At 40.5% G+C, this 26,593-nt stretch overlaps 1 protein-coding gene across 1 annotated transcript in view; it reads right to left on the bottom strand.

The window, feature by feature from the left end:
- Positions 1-26,593, bottom strand: part of Lmbrd1 (LMBR1 domain containing 1) — a 91,905-nt gene that overhangs the window by 58,894 nt on the left and 6,418 nt on the right. The window contains exon 3 of the mRNA XM_005359882.3: positions 16,724-16,784. Coding sequence (XP_005359939.1) covers positions 16,724-16,784 — 61 coding nt within the window. The remainder of the gene's footprint in view (positions 1-16,723; positions 16,785-26,593) is intronic.

Here is a 26,593-nt window from a genome sequence, read left to right as displayed (position 1 = left end):
AAAGAAATTCTACAAAGTAGCCATACTAGTCTCATGGGAAATCAGAAAAATAGAAAGAAAAAAAAACTTGTCTAGGGCAGAGACTGACTGGGAGGAAAATTCAAGAGGAAAAGACTTTCCGAGAGTGAACACTTCTCCAAGGCGGCAAGAATCAGAAAAAATTGCAGCGATTGTACTCTATAGGTAGTGGCCACAAAGCACACCAGACACCTTCCCTAAATGCTAGTTTCTTGAAATCCCAGGCTAAACCATGTTCTCTATCAGGTTATTTTTCTTCAGTGCCCTTCATCAGGATTTCTGCCCTTTAGCTCATAAATGCTGAACTATAGAGATAGAACTAAATTAATGTTTGTTCCTGGGTTATTTCTATCCCTCAATCATCTTTCTATATCTATAAACAGAAAAGCAAAAGAAAGTTTCTTATACTGTCATGAACCAGAACTTGCATTTAAAGATGTGCCTTGGACTCCATTGGCAAAGGACGTCCTCCTTCACTCCACACTCAACACCCTATAAATCCCGACACCTTTATAAAGTGTACTTTTACTTGTGTTTGGGTTAAAGACTGCCATTACCAAATTACAGAAAGCAGGTTTTGGGCTAAGAAGCCTATTAATATCAAAGATCACATTAACAAATAATCTCACATGCATAGAAATTGACACAAATTAAATTCATGATCTCTTAGGAAATTTAAATAAATTTAATATATATGAACCAGCAAAACAAGCAAACAAAGAGAGACTGGCAAAGACCACATGCTAATCTTTCACACTCTTTTTCTTTACATACACAAAAAACAAGAAATCCACCTTGTAAATGCTTTGTGTTACCAGAGGCCAGCACATGTAAAATGGACTTAAATATACCAGGCTTCTGAAGTATTCAAATTCAAGAATGTTTTCCTCCTGACTACCAGTAAAATGGTTAACCTTTAACCCAACGCACTATGATAAAGGGTAACAGATAAGTCTTTCTGCAAAGACCTGTAATTCCAGCTAATTTGGAGGCTGAAGTACCAAGATCATAAATTCAAGCTCCTCTTCATCCCCCATCTGGCTAAAATCAAGTTCAAGAACACCTTAGACAGCTTACTGAAATCCTGTCTCAAAGTTAAAGTAAAAAAAGCACAGGGATTTAGCCCAGTGGTATGATGCTTGCCTGGCCTGCCAAGGTCCAGTCCCCAACCCTAAGGATAATTAGTCATCACAAAACTTTTAATCTTGGAGGGTCAAAGTACAAAGATACTATACTCTGGGAATAAGAACATTTTCAAATTTCTCCAACATTTATCCTGCTGAAGAAACACAGGGAAGCTACACTCCCAATATCCATATTCCTTTCAGTTTCTGTTCCCTTTCTCCTGTTTCCTGTTTGAAATTGATAACACAATGGCTTAAAAGAACTCCAGTGTCATTTTGGACTTGTTCTGATCTTAAGGGACTATGAGCTGAGGATGAAGAGCAGAGAAGAAATGAATTTTAGACTCTTATGACAAAACATACCAGCCCTGGCCAGCCTTCCATCCCAGCTGCTGTGACAGCTGCTATTTCCTGGTCATCTGCGGAATGAGAACAAAACGGCCAGGGAGGAATCACACTTTGCTCCCTGTGCAAGGGAGAGGGTGAAAGCGATGCCGCGCCCTCTACTGGAAGCATTCCCAAACAGCTTCTAAGAATTAACAACCATCACACAGTTAAGAAGGTTTCATAACGAATGACTTGATAACTTACTGCTGATAATAGACTACTCATTAAGGGACCAGGAATGGTGGTATAAACTGCCTTTTCCCTTTGGTAATTAGTAACCCACAGGATATGGAAGGGAGAAGCCATGCTGTGCTCTGTGATCCACGGCATTCTCCAAGAGAAAGGTTTCTCAATTCGTTTTATAAAGCTACCCGACTCTTCATGCATAAACCTGAGAAGAATAAGATAAGAGAAAAATCACAGGCCTGTATCAATGCAAGTTGCCTGAAGAATTCTAAATGAGAGAAGAGCAAATCAAATGCAGCAAAGAACTTTTTAAAATGCCACCTTCTTCACCAATTCTTATTTTTTACAACATGCAAAGTTGGCCAACTAATAATTAACCTATGCAGCATGCATTACGTTTAAAAGATATAAAACCCCTAAGTGGAATGATCCTCTCTATTCAGAGAAAAAGACTCTAGATAATGTGTTCCATGACTAAGCACCGTGAATATGCTTCAGCCTTCACTCCAGAGTTAGGCATACACCTAAATAAAAATGCAGAGCCCTACTCTAAGGAGATTATATTGCAATAAGGAAAAGAGGCAACATCTCAACTCTTGGAACCTACAAGTCATTTTTGTAAGGAGAACATAAAGAAAGTAATCAAAGTCACTCTGAGATTACATTACAGAAGACTCTGGCTTCTATCTTGACCACCCAGTCCCTCTCTTTCTTCTAGATACCCCAGTTGTCATACTGTAGTATGGCCTACAGAAAAGCTGCTGTACAAAACTCAGGCTGCTGGTCAACAGGCGAGTGAGAACTCGGGGAGCTGATGCTCAGGAAGACTCTCACCCACAGACAGCTCCCTAGCATTTTTGCAGGAGGCCCAGCTGAGATGCATCCAGATTCCTGATGCAGAGAAACTGCAACATAAGGGCTGTTTTCACACTGCTAATTTCTCAGCTACTTTGTTAAATGTAAGAGATAAGTGAGATAAATTCAGAGAAAAGCAAAGCCACTCAGCATTCTCCTGTATTAGCACTGAGAATACAGAACGGTGAATATAGTTGTTGGCGAGCATCAACTTGGAATTGGTACAGTGAACAATACTCATTTTGTTCATATTTGTTGTTGTTTCCTTCTTTATAGTATTTATTCTACAGCTCACACTACAAGGTTATTTTTAATAGGAATAATTGATAATTAAATAACCAGGAAAAAAGATTAGGCAATTTCTGTTGTTACTCCCACGTTGTCTAGCAACTGACGACTAGAATGCTTGCTTCAAAGCTACACAGACATTAGCTGAAATAGCAGTAGGCAGGTACAAGGCAATAAACTTTACAAACAGGTGACTCTTGAGGCCATGATTCACACAAGGCAAAGAAGCACATTCCAATTTCTAAGTCTTTGTCTTCAAAACTTAGTCTCATTTTCCTTTTCTTCATCCTCAATTTAAGCATAAGATTCCAACTACAGAAAAGCACATAAAATGATAAAAAGCAAAAGTTAAGTACTTAAGTTTCATGTTATCATGAATACCTGAAAGGCTAATTTGGCTCACAGTTTGGAGAAGTCAGTCGAAGAAGGTGGATTAATGTGAGCGGACGGTGGGGCTGCCAGATGGTAGAGCATGGTCAAACACAGTGCTCACTTCATGGTCAATGGTCAAGGAAAAGGGGGAAAGGATGTCAGGTATTCTGGGATGTCACACCCCAGTGACTTTTTTCCTAAAGCCTTGGTACCTCCAACTAATAGTGCCCAGAAGAGTGCCCTCAACTTTCCAGCTATGTAGCTACTATACTGACTGCCATACTTGTCTCTAATATCAACAAGGAATTTACTCTGACAAAACTCATACATTACATATGCCAAAGGGAAAGAGGTGGTAAATTTAAAAACTTGTGTAACTATTACCACGGTCCACATTTAGAGTACTTCTAAGAGGCTGCCTGTGGCAGTCTGCAAGTAATACCCAACTGCTTTCCAATCTGAGGCAACTGCTGCTACAGACATTTGGCTTTTCGGTATATTGAATTCATACACAGGGAATTACTCATGATCATCTTTTTCATCTGGTTTCCTCATTAAGCTCAGAACTTCTTTGTTTTTGCAAATGCTGACATAAAAAGGAGCATGCTTCAATGGCTGTATATCTATCTTTGTTGCAGGTATTCAACTGTGCATTTGCAGCACCGACGGCAGACACCACAGGCAGGTGAACACCTGGCCCGGTGTAGAACAGCCCTAGGGGCTTGCTGATGTCTAACTCAGCTTCCGAATATACAGTCCACTATAAGGGCAAGCATTTCTTTAAGCTTCACCAGCTTTAGGCTTTCCTATTCACAGCCTGAGGCTACTGTGAACACATGTGGCTTGTGGGCACTGCCTGCTTCGGTTAGGTTGATTCTAGACGTGGAACTACAGGGTCATATAACAGATTAACCTTTTCAAGAAAATTACAGCTGTTTTCTAAAGCAATGTACCATTTCACATCCCCAGCGGCAGCATTTGAAGACTCTCTGTATACTTGACAATATGTGTATTATAATCTGCTATGGACTTGAACAGCTAATGCTCCCCAAATTCTAAAAAGTATTTGATGAGTAGTAAGAAACCATGAACCCGATCAGGCGCCCCAGCAGAAACATCTCCAGTGTGAAGTGAAGGGGATGAAGGCAAGAGGACATTAAGGTAGACAGACAGCCCTATCATCTCCTACAGGACTAGATCATTCAGGCCCTCATGAGGACGTTGCTTGTTTAAACCACCAGGTCAGCTGTACTTTAGGAGACAGCTCAGCTAAGCAGCCATTTCAGCATAGCTCTCTAGAAATACATTTGTCTAGTGATTAGGAATGCTGGCATTTGTATGTATTTATTAGCCATTCATTTATTTCCAAGAGTAAGAATGCCTATTCAATATTTTGCTCATTTCTAGCTGATCAGCTTGTGTTATGATTGGTTAATAGCAATAGCATCAATGCTCATTTCTTGTCATATGATTTACAACTATGTTCTCCCTGTCTGGCAATCAATTATCTTTCTTCCTTTCTCTATGGATCCAAAATAGTGCTTTGAACTCAAGAGGTTCAAGTGATGCATCAACCTCAGTCTCCCAAATAAACAGGACTAAAGGTATACACCACCACAACCAGCCAATCATGTTTTGTTTGTATCTTGGGTCCCAAGATTAGAACATATTACATAATTATAGTCATTATTAACAATACATTAAAAATTATTAATACATGTTTTAGTATATTAGCTCTTTAGCCACTATGAAAATCCCTTAGTCTCAGGTAATACTCATTTTAAAGTTCATCTTGTCCGATATTAATACACTTATTGCAACTGCTGCTGTTACTGTTTGTATGGTATCTCTTTCTAATCTATTTACTTTTCTTCTATTTGTAACCCTGAATAGAAGTTATCGATCTGAGAGGAAACTGATTACAAGGGTTTTCTTTAACCCTCTATGTCAATCAATGGCTAATGTAAATGAAGTAGTTACATTATTTACATTTAATATAATTTCTGATAAAGATGTATTTACAGTTTCCATTTGCATCTCATCATTACTCCTGCCTTCCTCTCCAGGCCTCCCAGCCCCTCTCTTTTACTCTCTTATTTTGTATTAAATAATTGTTTTCTAGTATAGCATTTTGATTTCTGATATTTCTCAGTGTATATTTTTGGAATGATTTTCTTGGTGGTTGCTATAGGAATTAATACATCCCTTAATTTATTGCGATTTAATTCCAACTAATAGTCCCAGGGATGTGTTTGTGTGTGTGTGTGTGTATATCTCTATATATTTATATCTATCTATATCTATCTATATATATGAGCTATTTTCTTGTATAGTTCCAATTTTTCCTCTTTTTCTTTTTACTGTTACTATTGAGTTGTCAGCCAACTTGCCTATCTATTTATCTATGAAGGAAACCCAACACTGTAGTGTTATAATTACGGTTTTATGTAATGTTGATTATTTTATAAAGATGAAAGGAGAAAAATTATCTTTATATTAACTACTAAACATTTACCTTACAAAGCTTTCTTATGACACGTGTGTGCGTGCGAGTGAATGTGGCCTACAGTCTAGTGTTATTCCCTTCCATCCTGAAGGGCTTCTTCACTATCTTTTTTGGGAAGTCCTGCTAGCAATTACTTCTCCCAAGTTTTGCCGCAGAACGTCTACTCTGTCTTCACTTCTTGAAGGGTAACATCAGTGCTTACCGGATCCTTAATTAATCTGTCCATTTCTTCCATACCTGGACTACTGGAATCCAGTGCCTTCTGCTGCCACTGTTTCCCATTAGGGACCAGCTAGAAATCGACAAAAGCACTCAGGAATTTCCCAACTTTTAAGACTTTTTCCCCTTTGTGCTACATTCTCAAGTGACATTTTAGTGGTTCTCTGTTCTTCCTATTTGAGCTGCACTGACTCCTAAATGTGTGGGCTGGGTTACGGTTATAATTTCCTCTAACTTTTTGCCCCTTCTTTCTCCTTTTCTTTTGGAAAGAGTCTGATAGTTAACACACAGCACTTTGAAGCTCTATTGATTTCTCTTCAACCTTTCTTTTCCTTGGATCTTCAGATAGGGTCATCTGTCTTCAAGTTCACTGAGGTTTTCTCCTGCCACGTCAAACCTACCAGTGGGGTATTTTAGCAGAGTTTTCATTTCTCTATTCTAACTCCTCAATCTCAGAATTTCTATTTGGTCTTTTAAAAATTATTTCTAGCTCCTTATAGAAAAATTTCCATTAGTCTCAGTTCCTTCTAATTCTTTAAATTCCTTATGCTTTGAACCAGTTCACTGTGGCTGCTTTGAAGTCGGCCACCTAAATTTAACATATAGAAAACCTGTTTGATGAACGGCTATACCCCTAGCATGGATGGTTCTCTGAACTCTGACAAGGCACTGAACCGACATTTGACACAATACCATTTGAGCTCTGTATTTTGGATAGCACCCACTCAGGGCTGCTGCGCTGCTGGAAGAATGCAGTTCCTGCTTTGTCTCTTTGATCAACCACTGTCTGCGTTAAATCTCTCAAGTCTATTTCCACTAAGTTCTTTATTCAGCTGTTTGATTATTGTTTTAATTCCTGCTTTGTTTTGATCCTTTCCAAGCCTGTCTTTCTGGTGTCTGTCTCTGTGTCTGAGTAAACCAATGATCATCCAAAGACTAGAAAGTACTACTCACAATGAGTGCCTGCAGCTGAGCGGTCCTTCGAGAGCTGCCTTGTGGCCTGGCCTGCCTGACAGATCCCCAGTCACCAATCTGGGGCTCCAGGCCAGGGCAGGCAGCGGTGGCTAGCAGTCAAGGACAGATGTAACTCCAACATAGTCGCAGCAATTCTTAAATTCCCCACATGTTATAGACATTACACTGGTTTCCAAAGTACTTCAGTAGTGGAGTTTTATTCAATTTTAGTTCAATTTTCTATTGGTGGGGAGGAATCTGCCAATCTTCTTACCTGATTATGGCCAAAACTCTAGGCTCACTTATACAATAATGCAAAGAAATCTTTCTTCCATTTCCAAGTGGGAAACTCAATGCAAAGAAATACTGACTTCACAAATATCTGCACCCCACTCTACACCCATTGAGATGTACCACACACCTCTGGGTATGTCCATGAGGGATTTTCAGAAGCAGACCGTGAGGGCTCTGCTCTAACCAATATTTAATTCAATGATTATTTTAACTCTGAGTGGACTGTCGGCAGGAGGTGAGACCTTGAGAGTGGCCCCCCACTGGGGGATGCAGGACTTGAAGAGGATCTATTTAGTCCTGGGCTATTCCTGTTATTCCCCTGCATCCGAGCCAGTGTGGGCTGAGAAGCTCTGCACTGCATTCCCATCATGAAGATGTTCCGTCTGACTTCAAGCCCAAAGCAATCGATTCGAACCTGGACTGAGGCCTCTGAAGCCTGAGGTTAAGTTATCCTGCAAGATTGATTTTTTTTTTAAATAAATGTTTCATCACAGCAACAGATACTGACGAAAATATAGATATTGATGGCATGTCTAAACTTCATGGCTGAAAGGGGCATGGAAAACCAGCACAATGGTATACACCTGTAATCCCAACATTTAGGATTCTGACTTTAAAGCAAGCTTGGCTACACAATGTGATCCAGACAAAAACAGCACCACCACCAACAACAAAAAGAACAGAAATTACATTTATAAAGAACATGAACTGTCAAAGATTCTATGGGCCATGCATATAAGCAAAGTTTAACTCACTGGTAGTGCTCACAATTTCTCCCATGGCTACAACTGGCCACAAGCAGTTACTGCAAGGCTCAACCAGGGGTGGATCTGCTCACTGTGTTGTCTAGTCTATTCTATTTCACACTGGCTGTGGCTGGAAGCTACTTCATTCCCTTACTATGTGAGCCATTCTATACGAGGCAGGAGACTGCAAGGCAGCATGCTTAATCAAAGCAAGGGAGAGAAAAGAACCAGGGTGCACAAGCAAGGCAAAACTTCATCTCTTAAAGCCCCACATCAGAAGTGATACACCACACTTTTTGCTTAATTTGCTTTGTTAAAAGCACATTATTAGGTCCAGCACACAAGAGGAATGGGCAACAAAGGGCACAGATCTGAGGAGGCAGAGAGCATTAGCATCATGGACCATCTTAGGCATTTACATACAGAAGAGAGTTGTATGAAACAAGGCCAGAGAGGTTTGGGAGATGAAAACTGAGATAAAGAACTGGTCTGAAGATTAAACAGTTTAAAATAAGCCAGGGATTAATTGAGATAAAGAACAAGTCAGAATATTAAACCCTGGGGCACTGACACATTAAAGAGGTAGGCAGCAGAGAAGACAGCAAAGAACCAACCAGGAACACTCAAAGGAATAGAGGGATGTAAGGAGAAAACCCGTAGGTTCATGCGTCTCTGAAATCACAAGTGGGCAAGGTCTGTGACTTCCAGGGGACCAACTGACAGTCTGTTCAGATGCAGAATGTGCAGGTCACACAAATGAAGATGCTTCAGTTTTCCTAGCTTCTACTTGAAGACAATGAAAACAATTTTTACATGAAGAGGAAACGACTTCAGAATATCCTGGGTGACTGACAACATTTTCTTTTAAAAAGGTGAGGGGACAGGGGACAAGACACTCTGTCTTACCAAAGGAACTTTACAGACCTGAGTCACAAACAACAAATCTTCAGCCTTTATCGTGTCTGGAAAGCACTTAAATACATCATTACAGACATTTCCAAAATAAAAACTGCCATACAGATGAACATGAAGAAGACTGTACGTGAATGCTTTCAATACTGACTTTTCCCATCACTAATCTCTGATAGGGTTTGAGTGGACATCAGCAGGAACATCTACTTACTACTTATTTACATGTCACTAACCATGTGTCTACAACCTTCATAGTATGGAACTGGTACTATTTGATCAGCATTTGCAGGTAGAAAAGTCACAAAATTCTGATAAATCCGATGAGCTTTTTCAAACAAGATTCTATGATGGAGGAAGGTCATTGGTTAATTAAATAAAGAAGCTGCTTGCCCTGATAGGTTAAAACATAGGTGGGAGGAGTAAACAGAACAGAATGCTGGGAGGAAGAGGAAGTGAGCTCAGACTCAACAGCTCTCCTCTCGGGGCAGAAGCCTCAGAGAGACACCATCCTCCCCTCTCCCAGGCAGACACACGCAACGAAGCTCCGACCCAGGATGGACGTAGGCTAGAATCTTCCCGGTAAAACTGGTGCTCACAGATTATTAGAGATGGGTTGATCGGGATATCAGAATTAGCCAGTAAGGGCTAGAGCTAAAGGGCTAAACACTATTTAAATGAATACAATTTGTGTGTTGTTATTTCGGGGCATAAGCTAGCAGGCAGCCCGGGGTGCTGGGGATGCAGCCCCGCCGCTCCAAATACAACAATTCTAGGAGTTATAAGCCCTACTAAGCTCATGTATTGGAAGCCCGAGCCCTAATACAGCAGTGCTAGAAGGCAGGACTTGATGGAAGATGCCTAGATTATACACTCATGAACACATTGCTGTCATTATCTTAGGACTATGCAGACTGTAAAAGGATGGGTCTCTTGTGCTCTTTGCTCTTCTGTCACAGCATGATACAACAGGAAGGCCCTCTAGGTGCAAGCAATTCTATTGCAGTATTTCCCAGGCTCTAGTACTGTAACCCGACGTATTTCTGTTCAATACACTCAGTCTCACTGTTCTATTAAAGTAACACAAGACAAGCAAGACTAATTTCAGGTTCAAAATACACAGGAAAAGGATGGAAAGATGCCTAAGCAGCTGGGAACACTTGCTGCTCTGCAGAGGGTTCACAGCACCTGTGCTGGGTAACACAATCAAATGTAATTCCAGTTCTAGGGAATCCCATGTCTTCTTCTGGCCTTAGAAGATACCTGCACACTCATGGTGCACACACAAACAGGCATACATGTAAACACACAAATAAAATAAATACGCAAGAAGGACTGCAGATACAAATAGCAATTAACCAACAGGAAATGAGGACTAACTTCCTAGAGGCTCTCTCAAGTAGTCAAACTCTGACAATGAAACAGAAGTTGAAAATGGCCAGGTCTACTTTATCTTCCCTTAGTCCATAACTTACTACATATGTGTCTTCTCTGACACTCCTGTTTCACTACAGAATTTCTTCATAGAACAAAAAAAGAGAGAAAGAAAAAAAAAAGAAAGAAAGGAGCTTAATAATCTGGAATTGTTTACACTATAGGAGCATCCACAGAATGCAAAACATAATTTGACCAAATCATTTAATGTATACATAGATCTTGTTGGAAGACGTGTTTCAAGTTAGCTGAAACTAAGAACAACCATGTGGTCACTACGTTAACATGGTTAGTAAAATATAGCATATTAATGTAACAGTAAGAAACAACAAAACACGATCACTTGAACTAACCAGTGCTAAGGAAGAGAAAGCATTTAGAGGTCACCAAAAGGTAAATCACAGATGAACAGAATAAATATCATCTTATGAATTCCCACACAGGATTTGGGCACTCCTCATTTCTACAACCTCTATAGGCATCCAAAACCTAAACCAGGCAACTTGGTGGGGGGTGGAGTGAAGGCCAGAATAATACATTTAAATGAAATTCTGTAAGGCGGTAAGCGGTAAAATGGTTGGCTTTGCCATACTACACTTTCAAGTACAGTTAAAGCAACCACCAGAACAAAGGCAACAGCACAAAAAATTCCAATGAAGAAACAGTAGAAAGCTAAAGACAACAGTCAATCTGAAACCATTTAGTTAGAGAAAGAGACCTGAGGGACTGCGGTAGTCTGAGTAAGAATGGACCACATAGACTCCTACATCTGAACATTTGGTTCCTGGTTAACGGGAAAAGATTAGGATGTATGGACTTGCTGGATGAGATGTGTCACTAGGGTGCCAGGCCCCAGGGTTGTTCTGTCTGTCTGTCTCTCTCTCTCTCTCTCTCTTTGCCTGTGAATAAGGACATCAAGTCTTCAGCTACTGCTCTAGCACCGGCCTGTGTGCAGCCATGCTACCCACCATGATGATCACAGATTAACCCCCTGAAACTGTAAGCAAGTCCCCAGTTAAATGCTTTCCTTTTTTAAGGGTTGCCTTGGTCACAGTGTCTCTTGACAGCAGTAAAACAGAGACTAAGACAGGAACAAGGAGAACTCTGTACCAGACCTAAACAGAAAAGTCAAGCGGAGCTGAAAACAAAAGTGCCACATAACAGCAGTCTGTCACACTGCACAGAAGTATGAGAACAACGAAGAAAGATACAGAAACAACAAGAAGGGTAAAATGAACCCTTAAAGGGTCTTGGGTAAGAGGATGCCCCAGGTGGAGCTTCTGGATTAAAGACCCTGTGACCAGAGAGCAAAGAGGCAGGACCAGCAGGGTGCCCTTTTCAGCCTCCACTGAGTTCCAGGAAGAGGAAGTGAACAGCAGTAACCCCCACTAGCTGGGAACTACCCAAACACTGACTACCCAGCAGCGCTCAGCCTTACTTGTGGAAACTTTCTATGAACAAACAAAACAAAATTCCATGAATTTAACAGATCAGTAAGAATATGGTTTCTAGATTCGAAGGTTTGCAGATGTCCCCACGGGGACTGTTTCACCTGCAGCACAGGCACTGGTTATCCTGGCACTGGGATGGTATCCGCCCTTCTGCTGCACTAACACTGGAACTTAGGCACGATGCCAGAACACCAGTGGATAAACCTGGCTTTAGAAGGAACAACAACGGCGGGTCCAAACTATACTTGTACTCGCTGTGTTCTTCAGAGGAAGAGAAGGCTGGAGACAGCATTCAGTGCCCCCTGGAAGCAGCAAACTGACTCTCAAATACCCACCACTGAGGATGGAGCTTTCATGGCTCCGTGGAAGAGCACAGTAAAGCACTCATCTCACAACAGTGTGGCAGGATGTGTGTGATTGCAACTGTGAGCCTCACTGTCCAAAATTTTAGTCCCACCCTCCCCTTTTAAATGTGAGAAACCAGATGAGAGATAAACAATGGTTATCCAGGTTTGAGTGGTGTGCCGGAAAATTGTCTATATTCTGTCAATTATGTTTTAAATAAACGCTGATCGGCCAGTAGCCAGGCAGGGAGAATAAACTGGACAACCAGACAGGAAGTAGAGGCAGGTCAATGAGAGCAGGAGAATTCTGGGAAGGAGGAAGGCCATTCCTCTGCAGTCCTGTCCAGACAAAGAAGAAGGAAGATGTGACCTGCCCCACTGAAAAAGATACAGAGCCATGTGACCAGCATATACTAAAATAATGGGCTAATATATATTATAAGAGCAATTACGAAGCCTGAGCTAATGGGCCAATCAGTTTATCATTAATACAGACCTTCGTGTGATTTCTTTGGGGTTAAACGTCTGTGGGACCTGGTGGGAGGACAGAAACCAGGCAGGAGAGAAACACCCCCCCTCCCCCGCCAACAGAGTGGATCAGGCAAATTATCAAACCCGGGCATGGGATACTGGGCACAATGGGGGTGCAGCTGTACTTCCAGTTCTTTCACAGTCTAAGGAACCTAAAAGCTGGGTTCGGCTTAGAGAAGATATATTAATTTCAACAGTCTATGAAAAAATGGCTGCCAAATAATTTGCAAGTAGATTTTTTTGTTGTTAAAAACATACACTTCAAGAACAGTCAAAGTAAAACAGATCTCAGTGATTCAGTATTATTGTCTGCAGCCTTCAACTCTCTTCACACATGCGCACGAGATGTCATATGAAGAGCCACTCACTTAAACCACAGTTTCTCAACCTGAGTGCTAAATCAGAATCATTACTTTTTACTAGTAGATTTCCAAGCTGTCTATTACACCCTATGGTGGTCTATGGCTCCCATAGACTCGTGCTTAAATGCTTGCTCACCAGGAGTGGCACTATTAGGAAGTATGGCCTGATTGGAGTAGGTGTGGCACTGTTGGAGGAAGTGAGTTCTCAGATGGTCAAGCCATCTTCTGCTTCCAGTGATTCCAGGTGTAGAACTCTCAGCGCCTTCTCCAGCACCACGTCTACCTATAGGCTGCCACACTTCCCACCATGACCATAATAGACCAAACCTCTGAACTGTGAACCAAGCTCAATTAAATGTTTTCCTTTTAAAGAGTTGCCATGGTTATGGTGTCTCTTCATAGCAATAGAAACTCTAACTAAGACAGACACACTAAATTATAATCTCTCTGGAACAATTCTGAATTATTTAAAGATCCCAGATGATCATGAAATTGCGCTGGGGTTTTAATACTACTAATTATTCCCACAGGTCACACTCCCAGAGCCACTGACTAGAAAGCAGCTAGCTCCCTTAACAGCAAACAGCCCCAGCTAAGGTTGTAACATCCACTTTGGGCATTGCCACTCACTAACAGGATGATCACTAACACCAATTTCTCCATCTCTAACACAGTGTAAAAGTAATGGGTCAGGAAAATTCACTGAGATACCAAGTGTGAGGTCCACAGTGTATTGCAACGTTAATGTTATGCCTGCATCATGAGCCTTCTTTAGGGTAAACCTTTAAACATAAAAACCATGTTTTGAGGATGACATAGTTTAGTAGGCAAAAACAGTCAGAAATGGAACTAAAGAAGCTAAAAAGCAAAGTTTGCACATTTGAGTATTTGCCCAGAACTATAGACATGGAAAGATTAGATTTCTGTTTTAAGGTTACCTATGTAGCCTTTTGATTATTAACCCTGTGTTAAAGTTTTCAGTTAACTTTTTGTTACAAATATTAAAGATTTTTAAATATGTCCTGAGCTCAAGTCCCAACAACCACACTGGTGGTTCACAATCACCTGTACTGAGATCTGGTGCCCTCTTGAGGAAGAGACCAGGCCAGTGATCCTCATCATCTTAGACCATGAAACCTAATACGGAGAAGTTCAACAGAGCCACCATGTATAGGCTGTCCATGCATGCTTCAGCATTGCCAAAGCATAAATTTTATTTTCATTTCATTCCAATAAATTTATAAACCAATAATTTTTGGTTGTTCTGGTTTTGTTTTTCTTGTCTGCCAGTTTTTTATTCCAGAGAGAGAGACTTTAAAAGCAAGTGTGAGTCTGAGAAAGGGTAGGCCATAATCTGATTTCAGAGCCAGCTTCTTAACAAAACAGAACAGCACAAACCAAGTTTAATATGAGCTACATCCAGTTGACATTTAGATCCCTATTCTATTAGTTTTAATGGCCAGAATGCTCAAAGATAAATTTTGAGCTTGGGTGGCTGGCTGCAATAGTAACAGCTGAGCTGTAACCAAGACACACAGAACACAGTAAACTCATACATTCAAGACCACTCAGACATAAGCATGTAGTGGCAACATTCATGCATTCCAATACTAAAACAGACAATTTGTTTTCACTTTTTTAAGCTATCTGTTTAAGGAGAGGAGCCTTGTTACCCAGACACTGCATTCTGTAACTATACAACGTCATTGAATTATTTCAAGTTGCAGCTCTGGGCAGCAGTGATACTTGGCTTAAAGGAGTTGCGGGTGCAGCGTGCCCATAGCAGAGACAGCTTGTCAGTTTTGGTAAAAGAGCTACTTTAAAAATAAATAAATAAAACACAGAGCAACAATTAAGCAACTAAACAAAACTACAGACAAATTGACAGACATGGACAGACCGTTGCTCTAAGGACAACCACCAGAACTCCTGAAAATGGTCAAGTCAAGGGAGTGGGAGTAGCTTCTGTCCCAAAATGTCAGTCCCGAGTGCCAGACACACAACAAACAGTCCAAAAGCAACAAAACAATGCAAATTATTCCTGGCTACCAGAGGCAAAACTAAAATCGAGATGCCAACAGATGATTTTTCAGCACACCTTATCTTCTGCAGAGAATACAGCCCTCCATCCCCAAGGCACCCCACTATTAGTAATGATTAGCTTTATTTCCTCTGCATTTAAAATAAGACCAGGACACTTTATCTTTGAGGAGACAAAGACTATCCTGGGAAGATTCAGAAAAATACTAAAATCCTTCTCTATAGGTTGACAGAATCAAATTTAAAAGTCTGCCTAAAGCAATAACCTTATTTACAAGTGTCTTGTGACCTTGGTAACAAAAGGTCAATGCTGTGGCAGCCAAGTTCAATGATAAGATGTGGTTCCCAGACTCAGAGTTCACTAGCAAGTTTGGTTATCTTGTCACAAGGCCTACAGGGTGGTTACTGCACTGTGGCAGAGGGCAGACACAGTCCCCAGAAAGGAATGTTTAAAGAGGTCGTTTCTATCATTTCAGAGGATTTGGAGAGAAAACTTAAAACAGAACTGTTTATATCTTATCGTCTATTGTTACTATATTAACCAGAAGTATTGAGCCACATATTGGGGACGTGAGGCTCCTCTCTCAGCTGACTAGCAGACTTCTGTTCATGGGAGGGCTCATCATTTCTTAAAAGGCATTACTATTTTTTTGTCTCTCCTGGCAGCAGCTAAGCTTTTCCACAACCTGCACTATGTTTTCCTCTTAAACACTAGTAAAATGTTCTTCAAGCTCTAAAAATAAAAATAAACAAGTAAATAAAAATGCATTCTATATAAATACTATAAAAATCTTCTAAAACCTAAACTAAAGGAATTTCATGGTTCTTATGGAGCAGGAAAAAAGACACAGAGCAGAACCAAAATTACTGAATTACCATCCAGTAAGCCTCTTGGAAAAAGAATCATTCACTTAGGACCAGCAAAATAATTCAGTGAGTAAGAGGTGTGACCAACTCACTCTGCTGACCCAAATTCAACACCCACGATTCCTATGACGGGAGGAGTGAACCGCGCCCAGACCTGACACACTCACACGCCTAAGTGTGTGTGTGCGCGCGCGTGCGCGCGCGCACACACACACACACACACACAGATTTTCTTAACTATTCCTGCATTTGAAATGTCTGTGTATTTTTCAGTTTCCAATATAATAACCTAGTAAAATCTTATTAACATTGACTTACTGATTTAAAAATGGCATCCGTTTCCAGAATATGCATTTAAACCTTATTTTAGGAAAGCCTGAATCTGGGACTATCCACAAACAGGAAGCACTTAGGTGGCTCTTTACACCTTCTCCAGTCTAATACCAGATGAGAGGAGAAAGGGAAAGAGGCCAAGCGATCATGGCCCCTGGATTAAAGCTGGCAGAGTAGAAGAAGCTCCCAGAGTGCACTCTACTACCCTCAAGTCTGTGAAGGAACGCTAGAAAACACAAGTATCAAAGAAATGGCTCATTTAACACAACCAGGAGATTTCAAATAACTTGATTAAATTATCCTCAACAAGTGTTACAAGTAAAATTAATGAACATAGAGGAGGTTTAAAATGTCTCAGAATATTAAGAACAAATGCATATTATTTATTCCTCGTGTTCAAAACTATAATCTTGCAACTAATATCAAAATTAAGATTCTTCATGTAGTCTCACTCTAAATTTGATTGGCAGGCGGAAGAGAAAATGAAACGGAACGATACTTACTATAGTAGCCATACAGAACAGTGTTCTCAATCTGGACGCTGACATTGGCATTTGCCCACTCCTAGGATAAAAGGGAAACAGTAAGTGTATTCTCTTTAACAACAGCTTTGCCTAACATGCAGAGTACAACTGAGTATCATCATCTCTGGGGTCTGTCACTGGCTCAAATAAAGGATGATCTCTACAAGAAATGAGAGCAGACAAGCACACACGCATCAACACAGAGTCGCGGGGAACAACAATCAGGAATGATGTGACTCAAGGAAGAAAGGGCAGTCTCGGAAAAACGGAGAGAAAATACGGAGAGGGAAAAGAGAACAGAATATATAGAGCAGGCTTGAAAAAAATGCACAAGAAGCTCAAAGAGACTCAGCAGCTGTGGAAAGGTAGGCAGCACAGAGTGAATGCAGGCACAGGAAGGGCCAATGTTGGAGGTGCCTGGGGGGGTCAGTCTAAGTATTTTGCATTTTTGCATTAAGAGCAAAAGAAAACAGCGAAAAAGTGATGCAGAATAACAGCTGTGGTTTGTGCTTTAGAAAATCTGGATATTGGCCATTGTGGCTGTCTTCATCATCAACTTGGCTATATTTAGAACTTGGCTTTAGGATTTATAGATTGCTGAGTATGCCTGTGAAGGTTTGTTCCAGAAAGAATTAAGGAGGAAGTGAGACACACCTAGAAAGAGGATCGCACCATCCCAAGGGTTGGGAGCCCTGCCGCAGATGAAGAAAGAACAAGGCGAGCTTGCATCCTCTCCTCTCTTCATGCTCCCACACCAGGATGTCTGTCCGAGTACATGACTAACCCACTGAAACTCGAGCTAAAATGAGCCCTCTCTCCCTTAGACTGTCTCTGACAGACATGTTGTCACAGAAACACAAGTAACTGCTCTGCTTGGGGTTTTGTTGGTGTGCTGAAACACTTCACCAAAACCAGAAGAGCAATGGGTTTACTTCCCTATAAGTTACAGTCAGTCCGTCATACAGCGAAGTCGGGGAGGAACTGCAAGCAGGAACCGCAGCTGGGACCATGGAGGACATGGCTTACTGGCTTGCTGCCTTATGTGACCCAGGGCTACATGTCCAGGGGTGGCACTGCCCAGTAGGGCTGTCCTGTCCACCTCATAATTAAGAAAATGATCTATGGAGTTGCCTACAGGGCAATCTGATGGACGCAATTTCTCAGTTGAGGGCCCCTCTTCCCAGGTGACTCATGTTTGTGTGAAGTGGACACGAACTAAGCAGCACACTGACTGACACAAGTGTACAACACCTTTTAAAAATACCTAAAAGCTAATTCAAACTCCTCTGCATTCATCCTTCATAGCTGTTATTTAAATTAAGTTTAGAGTGGTTCACGCCTTTAATCCCAGCACTTGGGAGGCAGAGGCAGGCGGATCTCTGTGAGTTCGAAACCAGCCTGGTCTACAAGAGCTAGTTCCAGGACAGGCTCCAAAGCCACAGAGAAACCCTGTCTCGAAAAAGCAAAACAAACAAAAAAAAACATATTAAGTTTAGAAAACATAATTTAAATTCATCATTTTCGTAGGACAAAATCTATACCCTGCTGAGACAGAACTTAGGTATAATGGAATGAAGACATTCTAAAAGTCATTTGACAACAGACCAATGGCAAGAAAAAAAACTGAAGGAGAGCAACAATAAGAAATTTCTGAATTGCTATACAGATAAAACGTCACAAGGTTATTATAGAAGCCTTTCACCCATCCCCACAACTTAGGACTCTAATAACAGAAAGTTCAAAACTGTGGCGGAAAAACCATATATTAGAGCAAGATGAGTTATGACCTATACATTCTGTGTTAAATTTAACATAAAAATAATCTGACAAACCAAGACACGTAACCGTATAAACATCATTTAAACAGTACTGTCCAATGAATGACTGGATGGCTTTTGAACTCTTACTGCATTTTTGGTAACCAAGAAGCCCAAACCGGGCTTTCTTCTCCCACCCAGAAGGAGCAGAATAAAGAATTTCAGTGATTCCGTGAACCCAGGAACCCAGTCTTAAGGTGCACAACAATCACAATATTCTAGCACATCAGGAACTGTTCAAACTAGTTGATACCTAGCTTACCCACTGACAAGACTGTTCTGCCTGTCCTAAAGTAAACATAAGAAAGAAAGATACAGATAAACCTATAGCCCAGTAAACTCCAGTCTGCACCTCTGATTTGATTAATGGCTCTTTACCAAAAAATATGCAGTGCAGTGTGTTTAAAAAAACGTTTTTAAAAAAAGAAACAAAAACATGGAACCGAATAGAAGACCTGGATATCAATCCACACATCTTCAAACACCTGATCTTTGACAAGGAAGCAAAAAATATCAAAATAAATGAAAGCGTATTTAACATGTGGTGCTGGCATAACTGGATATCAACATGTAGAACAATGAAAATAGACCCATATCTATCACCATGCACAAAACTCAAGTCCAGATGGATCAAAGACCTCAACATAAAGCCACACTGAACCTTAAAGAAGAGGAAGTGTGTTGAAATAAGGAGCGGCAGGCTGCATCCCCGGCACCCGGCCGCCCCCACGGCTAGCTTTACCTGAAATAATTACACAGAAACTATATTCTTTTAAACACTGTTTGGCCCTTTAGCTCTAGCCCTTACTGGCTAATTTTCGCACCTGTACTAGCCCATTTCTTATAATCTGTTGTAGCCCATGAGGTGGCTTACCAGAGAGCTTCTAGCCTACGTCCATCCTGGGTCAGAGCTTCATCGTGTGTGCCTCAGAGAGCAGAGCTATCCCCGCATCCGCCCAGGAGCCGGGAGCATGGCGTCTCTGCCTCAGACAGCAGAGCTGTCGAGTCTGAGCTCACTTCCTCTTCCTCCCAGGATTCTGTTCTGTTTACTCCACCCACCTATGTTCTAAGCTATGAGCCCAAGCAGTTGGTTTATTACTTAACCAATGAAATCAACAGATTGATATATGACACTCCCACATCAGAAGTGGGAAGTACACTTGAATGCATTGGCACAGGGAACCACTTCCTAACTATAACCCCAGCAGCACAGACACTGAGAAAAACAATTAATAAATAGAGCCTCCTGAAACTGAAGAGCTTCTGTAAAGCAGAGGACATGGTCAACAAGACAAAACGACAGTCTACAGAAAAGGAAAAGATCTTCACTAACCCCACATCAGACAAAGGTCTGATCTCCAAAATATGCAAAGAACTCAAGAAGTTGGACAACAAAAGAACACATACTCCAATAAAAAAAATGGAGTACAGACTTAAACAGAGAACTCAACAGAGGAATCTAAAATGGCTGAAAGACACTTAAGGAAATGTTCAACATCCTTAGTCACCAGAGAAATGCAAATCAAAACAACTCTGAGATTCCATCTTATACCTATAAGAATGGCCAAGATCAAAAACTCTGATGACAACTTATGCTGGAGAGGTTGTGGGGAAAAGGGAACACTTCTGCATTGCTGGTGGGAATGCAAGCTGGTACAACCCCTTTGGATGTGAGTGGGGCGATTTCTCAGAAAAGTAGGAAACAACTTTTCTCAAGATCCAGTAATATCACTTTTGGGTATATATCCAAAGGATGATCAATCGTACCATAAGGACATGTACTCAACTATGTTCATAGCAGCTTTGTTTGTCATAGGCAGAACCTGGAAACAATCTAAATGCCCCTCCATCGAAGAATAGATTAAAAAAAAAAGTGGTACATTTACACAATGGAGTACTATACAGCAGAAAAAAATAATGACAGCTTGAATTTTGCAGGAAAACGAATGGAGCTAGAAAACATTATTTTGAGTAAAGTAACCCAGACACAGAAAGAAAATTATCACATGTACTCACTCATAGGTGGTTTTTAAACATAAAGCAAAGAAAGCCAGCCTACAAACCACAATCTCAGAGAACTTAGACAACAATGAGGATACATAAGAGAGGCTTACATAGATCTAATCTACATGAGAAGTAAAAAGTAGAAAAAGACAAGATCTCCTGAGTAAACTGGGAGCATGGGGACCTTGGGTGAGAGTTGAAGGGGAAAAGGGAGAGGCGGGGAGGGAAGCAGAGAAAAATGTAGAGCTCAATAAATATTAATAAAAAAGGAAAAGAAAAAACAAATAAAACAAACAAAAACAAAGCTGAAGACATCACTGACCAGATGAAAGATGAGAAAAAGTTTATCAAAAATTCTTAAGATAAAATATTGTGTAAATATTAAAGCCTAAGGTCTATTTAAGAAAAAGTGCCCTGGAGTACTTGAGAGTAAGGCGAACAGAACACACCGCACCCAACAGTCTCAACACATTTAACTTCTCTCTTTAAAAACTCAACAAAGGAAGCCATCCAAACACACAGAAACTGAAATTGTAAGTAGGACCCACTGCCTACCATGGCGAAGCACTGAAAAAAAAATCTATGGCCCAGGAGAACACTATTCTAAGACCCCCCAAATGAGAACAGACACAATCATAAGTGTCAGCTCCTCAGAGCCAGGCCTCCCTCATGATTCCTTATATACCAAAGTTGAAAAGTAAAAAGGATCTTAAGATGATCATATCAGTGAGCTGGAGGGTCACTGTATTTCTCTTTTTTTTGTTACACATCATAGGAAGCTCCAACACATTTCCCAAACAATCAGAGGGAAAAATGCTGTCCTTACTGAAAACCACTTATAGTTAAAATTTGGAAATTCCAAATTTCAAAATATAAATTAAGGATAGAAAGTATAAAAGTAATTTAATGGAAAATATTCATTGAAATTTAACATCTTTTAATTTAAAGGGCTCTTCTGTCTAACCCATTTTTAAGACAATAGTCCAGTTAAACTGCTGTTATTTTGAAGTTCCAAGTATGTGTAAATTACACAAGAGGATGCAAAGGCAGTTAGTGTATTGGCTTTCTATGCTGCCCTGCCTCCCAAGGGTCTGATTTTAGACAGCCTTCCTTCTAGCATACTTTGGGAACTGCTATGGCCTTGATATGGTTTGTAAACTCTTGTCTCCCAGAGCAGAAACTAATGGGAACTTCAGCTATTTAAAGGCCAGAGGAATGGGGAACAATCAAGAACTAGGACTAGAGACTAACAGACTGGAATATTTCAGGGGGTTCCGGATTCCACAGATAAAGGATATAACTAGTGTGTACACACATTTCCTTTGCTCTTCTTCAGGACAACCTGAGCTCCAACACAGCCCTCCCCACTCTCATGCAATAGCCTCACCTTGGAAAAGGGATTCTAAGTCAGAAGCAATTTCTTTCTCTCAGGGCATCTGGCAATATCCTGAGACATCAGAGGCTGGCAGAGGGGAAGGGAAGTCCAAGGCTACAGGTATCTAGTGTAGGAGAGTCTTCTACAACAATTATCCAGGACAAAACACCAACAGAAGGGAAGCCGTCACTTAGAAGTAGGTCTCAGAGTTCTGACTCTAAAATACAGACATGACTCAACTTACTAACAAATCTAAAACTCATCTCTATTTGTACTCAAATTTTAGGCCTTTCTTCTTCAAAGTGTCCACACTACTTTATAGTCAATCCTTCTGTTAGAGTAGCAATAAAAGCCTAGTAAGGAAAAACTTCTTCTGGTCAAGAAAATAGGGTCTGTGGCCTGGGTGGAGACCTAACATTCGAGTTAGCAGAGGACAATCCCCCTAAGACAGTGGGCTCACCTCAATCCATGCTAAAGACACAGGCAGAATCCTTAGTTCTTGTTGAAATACTGTACTGGCATACACACGTACTGGAGGCCACAGCCACGCATCCTGTAAGTCAGTCTGTGGTTCCCCTTAGAGTGACTCACTTCCTTCTTCTTTCTCAGCATGCTTTCCCTATCACTTTGGGTTCCCCCAATGTTTCTCTTAATCCCCCTGCCGTTCATCTCCATGTCTCTGCCCTCCATGCCAGCTTAAATGGCATGGCGTTTACCCTTCTCCTCTGCACAGCAGTGGAAGTTTACAGCTGGCCAGACTTGGGGTTTTCTTTTAAACGCTAATAAAATAGTCCTTCAGTTTCCACTTGAGTCTACTCTTAAATTCCTTTATTAGTGAGACCAAGAACACCTAGAGGGGACCCCAATTTCCCTGTATCACAATCATATTGAGATCTCTAGTCCCTTCCCTTCTTCAGGACACTACTCTTACAATGCTACCCTTTCTTGTTTCAAAAAAAAAAACTTCCTTCTCTGATTCATAACATACACAAGTCCAGTAACGTTCATTATAAGACAGAGAGGAACACATAACCACCGCAAGTGAAAGTACCTGCACTGCCCCTCCACTTCCCTCTCACAGTGGCTCTCAAACTTCATAATGCTGTGACCCTTTAATATAGTTCCTCATGGTGTGGGGACCCCCCAACCATAACATTATTTTCCTTGTTATTTCATAACTGTAATTTTGCTACTGTTATGAATCATAATGTAAACATTTTTGGAGACAGAGGTTTGCCAGAGGGGTCGGCCCACATTAGAGAACCACTACTATAAACCAAAGCCCTCAAACATTATCAGCATTCCCTAGCCCAACTTCCTCACCTCACCGCCCACATTGAACTGACTCTTTGGGTTCAGGAAGCAAAAAAGCTCCAGGGTGTCATTATCACCATTAAAATAGGAGCAAGAGTAGCGCTAAATTAGACATATAAAAATAATATAACTGTACAGAGAAACCCTGTCTCAAAAAACCAAAAAAAAAAAATAATAATATAACTGAACAGAACTGAGCAAGAACTCGGGGAGAACCTGGGCTAGGAAGAAACTATGTGTGTTTTCTGTTTTTACTTTGGTGAGACAGCAAATAGGCTTCAAACAAGAACACAATTTCAGGAATAAAAGCCACAGTGTGTGCATGCACATGAGAACACACATGGGGCTGGGTGTGATGAGGATGATGATGTTTCTCTGTCGTCCCTGTGCTAGAGAGCCTGAGGCAGGAGGATGGAGGTGTTCTGGCCAGCCAGGGTTACACACTGAGATGATAATGATGAAGATGATGACAACAATAAAAGTAACATTCAAAATCAAATAAAAGTTACCAAGAAAAATACTATTTAGATTATAGGAACTAAAAATAAACAAACTAGAGACAATAAGATATGGAAACTGGATTCAAACCCAGAGTCCAAGGTTGCAGACATGCTTGGCAAGTGTTCTGCCTATGAACCACATGCCCAGTCAGAAGGAAAATGGTACAACTCTTCTTATAAGTGTAATAAGAGTTCCCAACGTAAACAACACCAAGGCTAGGAAAGCAGCTCACTGGTAAAGTACCGGCCTGCGTGTGCTAACCCTGAGTCGTGATCCCTAGCACTGAGAAAAGAAGAAAAACTAATGAACACAGACTAAATGTTTAAGAAGGAAGATAACTGCGACCCAGAAAAAGACTACTAATTTAGGCATGAGTACCAAAAATCAACAATATGTAACAAAGTTCATAAGCTCATAGAAATATTTACTTTAGAAATTCAAAGATGAAAACAGTTCTCTATAATGTATAAATAAATATTCTAAATTCAAAACTAAAACCAATTTCAGTTCAGACAGTAATTATGTGAGGGATAATTACACTGCCTGTACCATGTCAGAGCAGTTATGCACATACATACACATATGCATTAATTTCACAGACTGCAGGAGAAAAACAGCCAGAAGTTGATAATTATGTACTTCCTGAATTTCATTATACTACTTCAAAATAAAAACACCCCCACATTCTTACAATGTCAGAATCATTTATCTAAGAAACACAGCTGTGTACCCAACCGCAATCACAAGAAATTAGACACTTCCATGTAATTTAATACTAAAATGACATCAGAGTAAATGGCCTCATAATGCTAAGATAAATTACTTAATTACCTGTATCTAAGATCATTAAGGGTATTTACTTCTTGACCAACAATTTAAAAAAAAATTAACAAAAAAATCTAATGAAACCATTGAAGATAATCATCTCCTCCTAAAATGTCTCAGTGTAAAACACAAAATATAATTTAAATGAAAGCAAATGAAGACAGGAAGAGACTTTTCACTAAACTGAAAAGTATATTTATTAAAAGGGCATCTTCCCCCACAAAAAATAAATGAAAGAAGACCTCTGGAGGCAGATAGCAGAGTTTCAATTTTTTTATATATATTTTTTCAGGCTTAACCTCTGTTTTGTTTTTAAACCCATAAAGCTGTAGGTAATCTAACTACCTCATAGGACTGCTTGGGAAGTCAAAGGGTCCAATGTATGCAAACATTTAATAGACAGACGCAATACAGTCAATGCCATCAATCTTCCCAACACTACACTTTGGCACACACTAAGACTCCATTAATACTAACTAGGAGTCTTCCCTACAGGAAAAAAAGAAATTTTAGTTTCTGCAACAGTCAGAATATATCAAAACATAGTCACAAAAGAGTTATCAATTATTGAAGGCATTTGAACCAAAATCAGAGTTATTAAAACACTACGAATTACTGAAAATTAAAAAATATCTATTTATTAAGTACCATGTGCAGATACTGACATATGGTACCCACTTCACAGAGGCTGAGCCAGTAAGAAACAAAAGAAATTTACATAACTAAGCTGGGCGGGGATGGCACACTCCTTTAATCCCAGCACTTGGGAGGCAGAGGCAGGCAGATCTCTGTAAGTTCAAGACCAGCCTGGTCTACAAGAGCTAGTTCCAGGATAGGCTCCAAAACCAGAGAGAAACCTTGTCTCGAAAAAAGCCAAAAAAAAGAAAAAAAGAAATTTACATAACTAAAAAAGAACTTCCTCTAGGCTATGTATTTTCTTTTTAAAATGAGGAACCCAAAGTGGAGAAAAGTTAAGGAACTTGGCCAAAATCACTCAGCTAAGTCTAATGGCTGCTAGCATAGCAAACTCTCTCTATACTCTACGAAGTAAATGCTGTTCTGTTGTTTTACTAAAGTCCTTCTAAAACATTTACTTGTGCCATCACTGTCAATAAAATCAAATATGCTGCAAAGGAATTATAAGAAGCACAAAAATAAAAGCAATTATAATGAAGTATTTTCACATTTAAAAAAATGACTCCCAATACTGGCTGGGATGTTGAACAGATGATTCTTATAACATGAGGACCAGCTTGTTGGGGTTTCTGTCCTGTCCAGTTCCCACAGGCGGTAAGGTCCCAAAGAAAATCACACAGAGAATCTGCATTAGTTATAAACTGATCCGACCATTAATTAGTTCAGGCTTTGTATTAGCTCTTGTAACTTATATTAACCCACTATTCTAGTATATGTTAGCCACATGGCCCAGCAGCTTTTTTAGCAAGGCAGGTAAAATCCTGCTTCTTGGGTGTCTGGATAGGGCTGGGGGGGAATGGGCTTCCTCCTTCCCAGAATTCTCCTGTTCTCTTTTACCTGCCTCTACTTCCTGTCTGGTTGTCCCATCTATACATCCTGCCTGGCTGCTGACCAATCAGCTTTTATTTAAAACTTTAACTGACAGAATACAGAATTGTCCCACACCAGATTCTCATATAAGATAGTTGTCTGCATCTAGTCTACCACTTTGTGTTTTCATTCTTTACAGTTCATTTCTATACTTACCTATTCCCACACAAGAAAACAGATCTGGAAAAGTTGTTCGGTGGCAACGAATGCTAGCTTGCTGTGTAAGCAGCAGAAACTGAGTTAAGATCCTCAGCACCCACATGCAAACCAAGCATGGCTGCCCACACCTATATCCTCAGCATTAAACAGGTGGGGCAGAAACAGGGGATGCAGGAAGGCAATGCGACCCACCAGCCTTGCCTAAACACCAAACTTCGGGGTCAGGGACAGAAGATGATGTCTGATGTGCACGTCTGGACTCTACATGCCTATGCAAAGGCACGTGCA

This window comes from Microtus ochrogaster, linkage group LG2, assembly GCF_000317375.1.
Source record: "Microtus ochrogaster isolate Prairie Vole_2 linkage group LG2, MicOch1.0, whole genome shotgun sequence".
In the NCBI taxonomy this organism is placed as follows: Eukaryota; Metazoa; Chordata; class Mammalia; order Rodentia; family Cricetidae; genus Microtus; species Microtus ochrogaster.
Note: the sequence above shows the minus strand (reverse complement) of the source record. Positions and strands in the feature narration are given on the sequence as shown.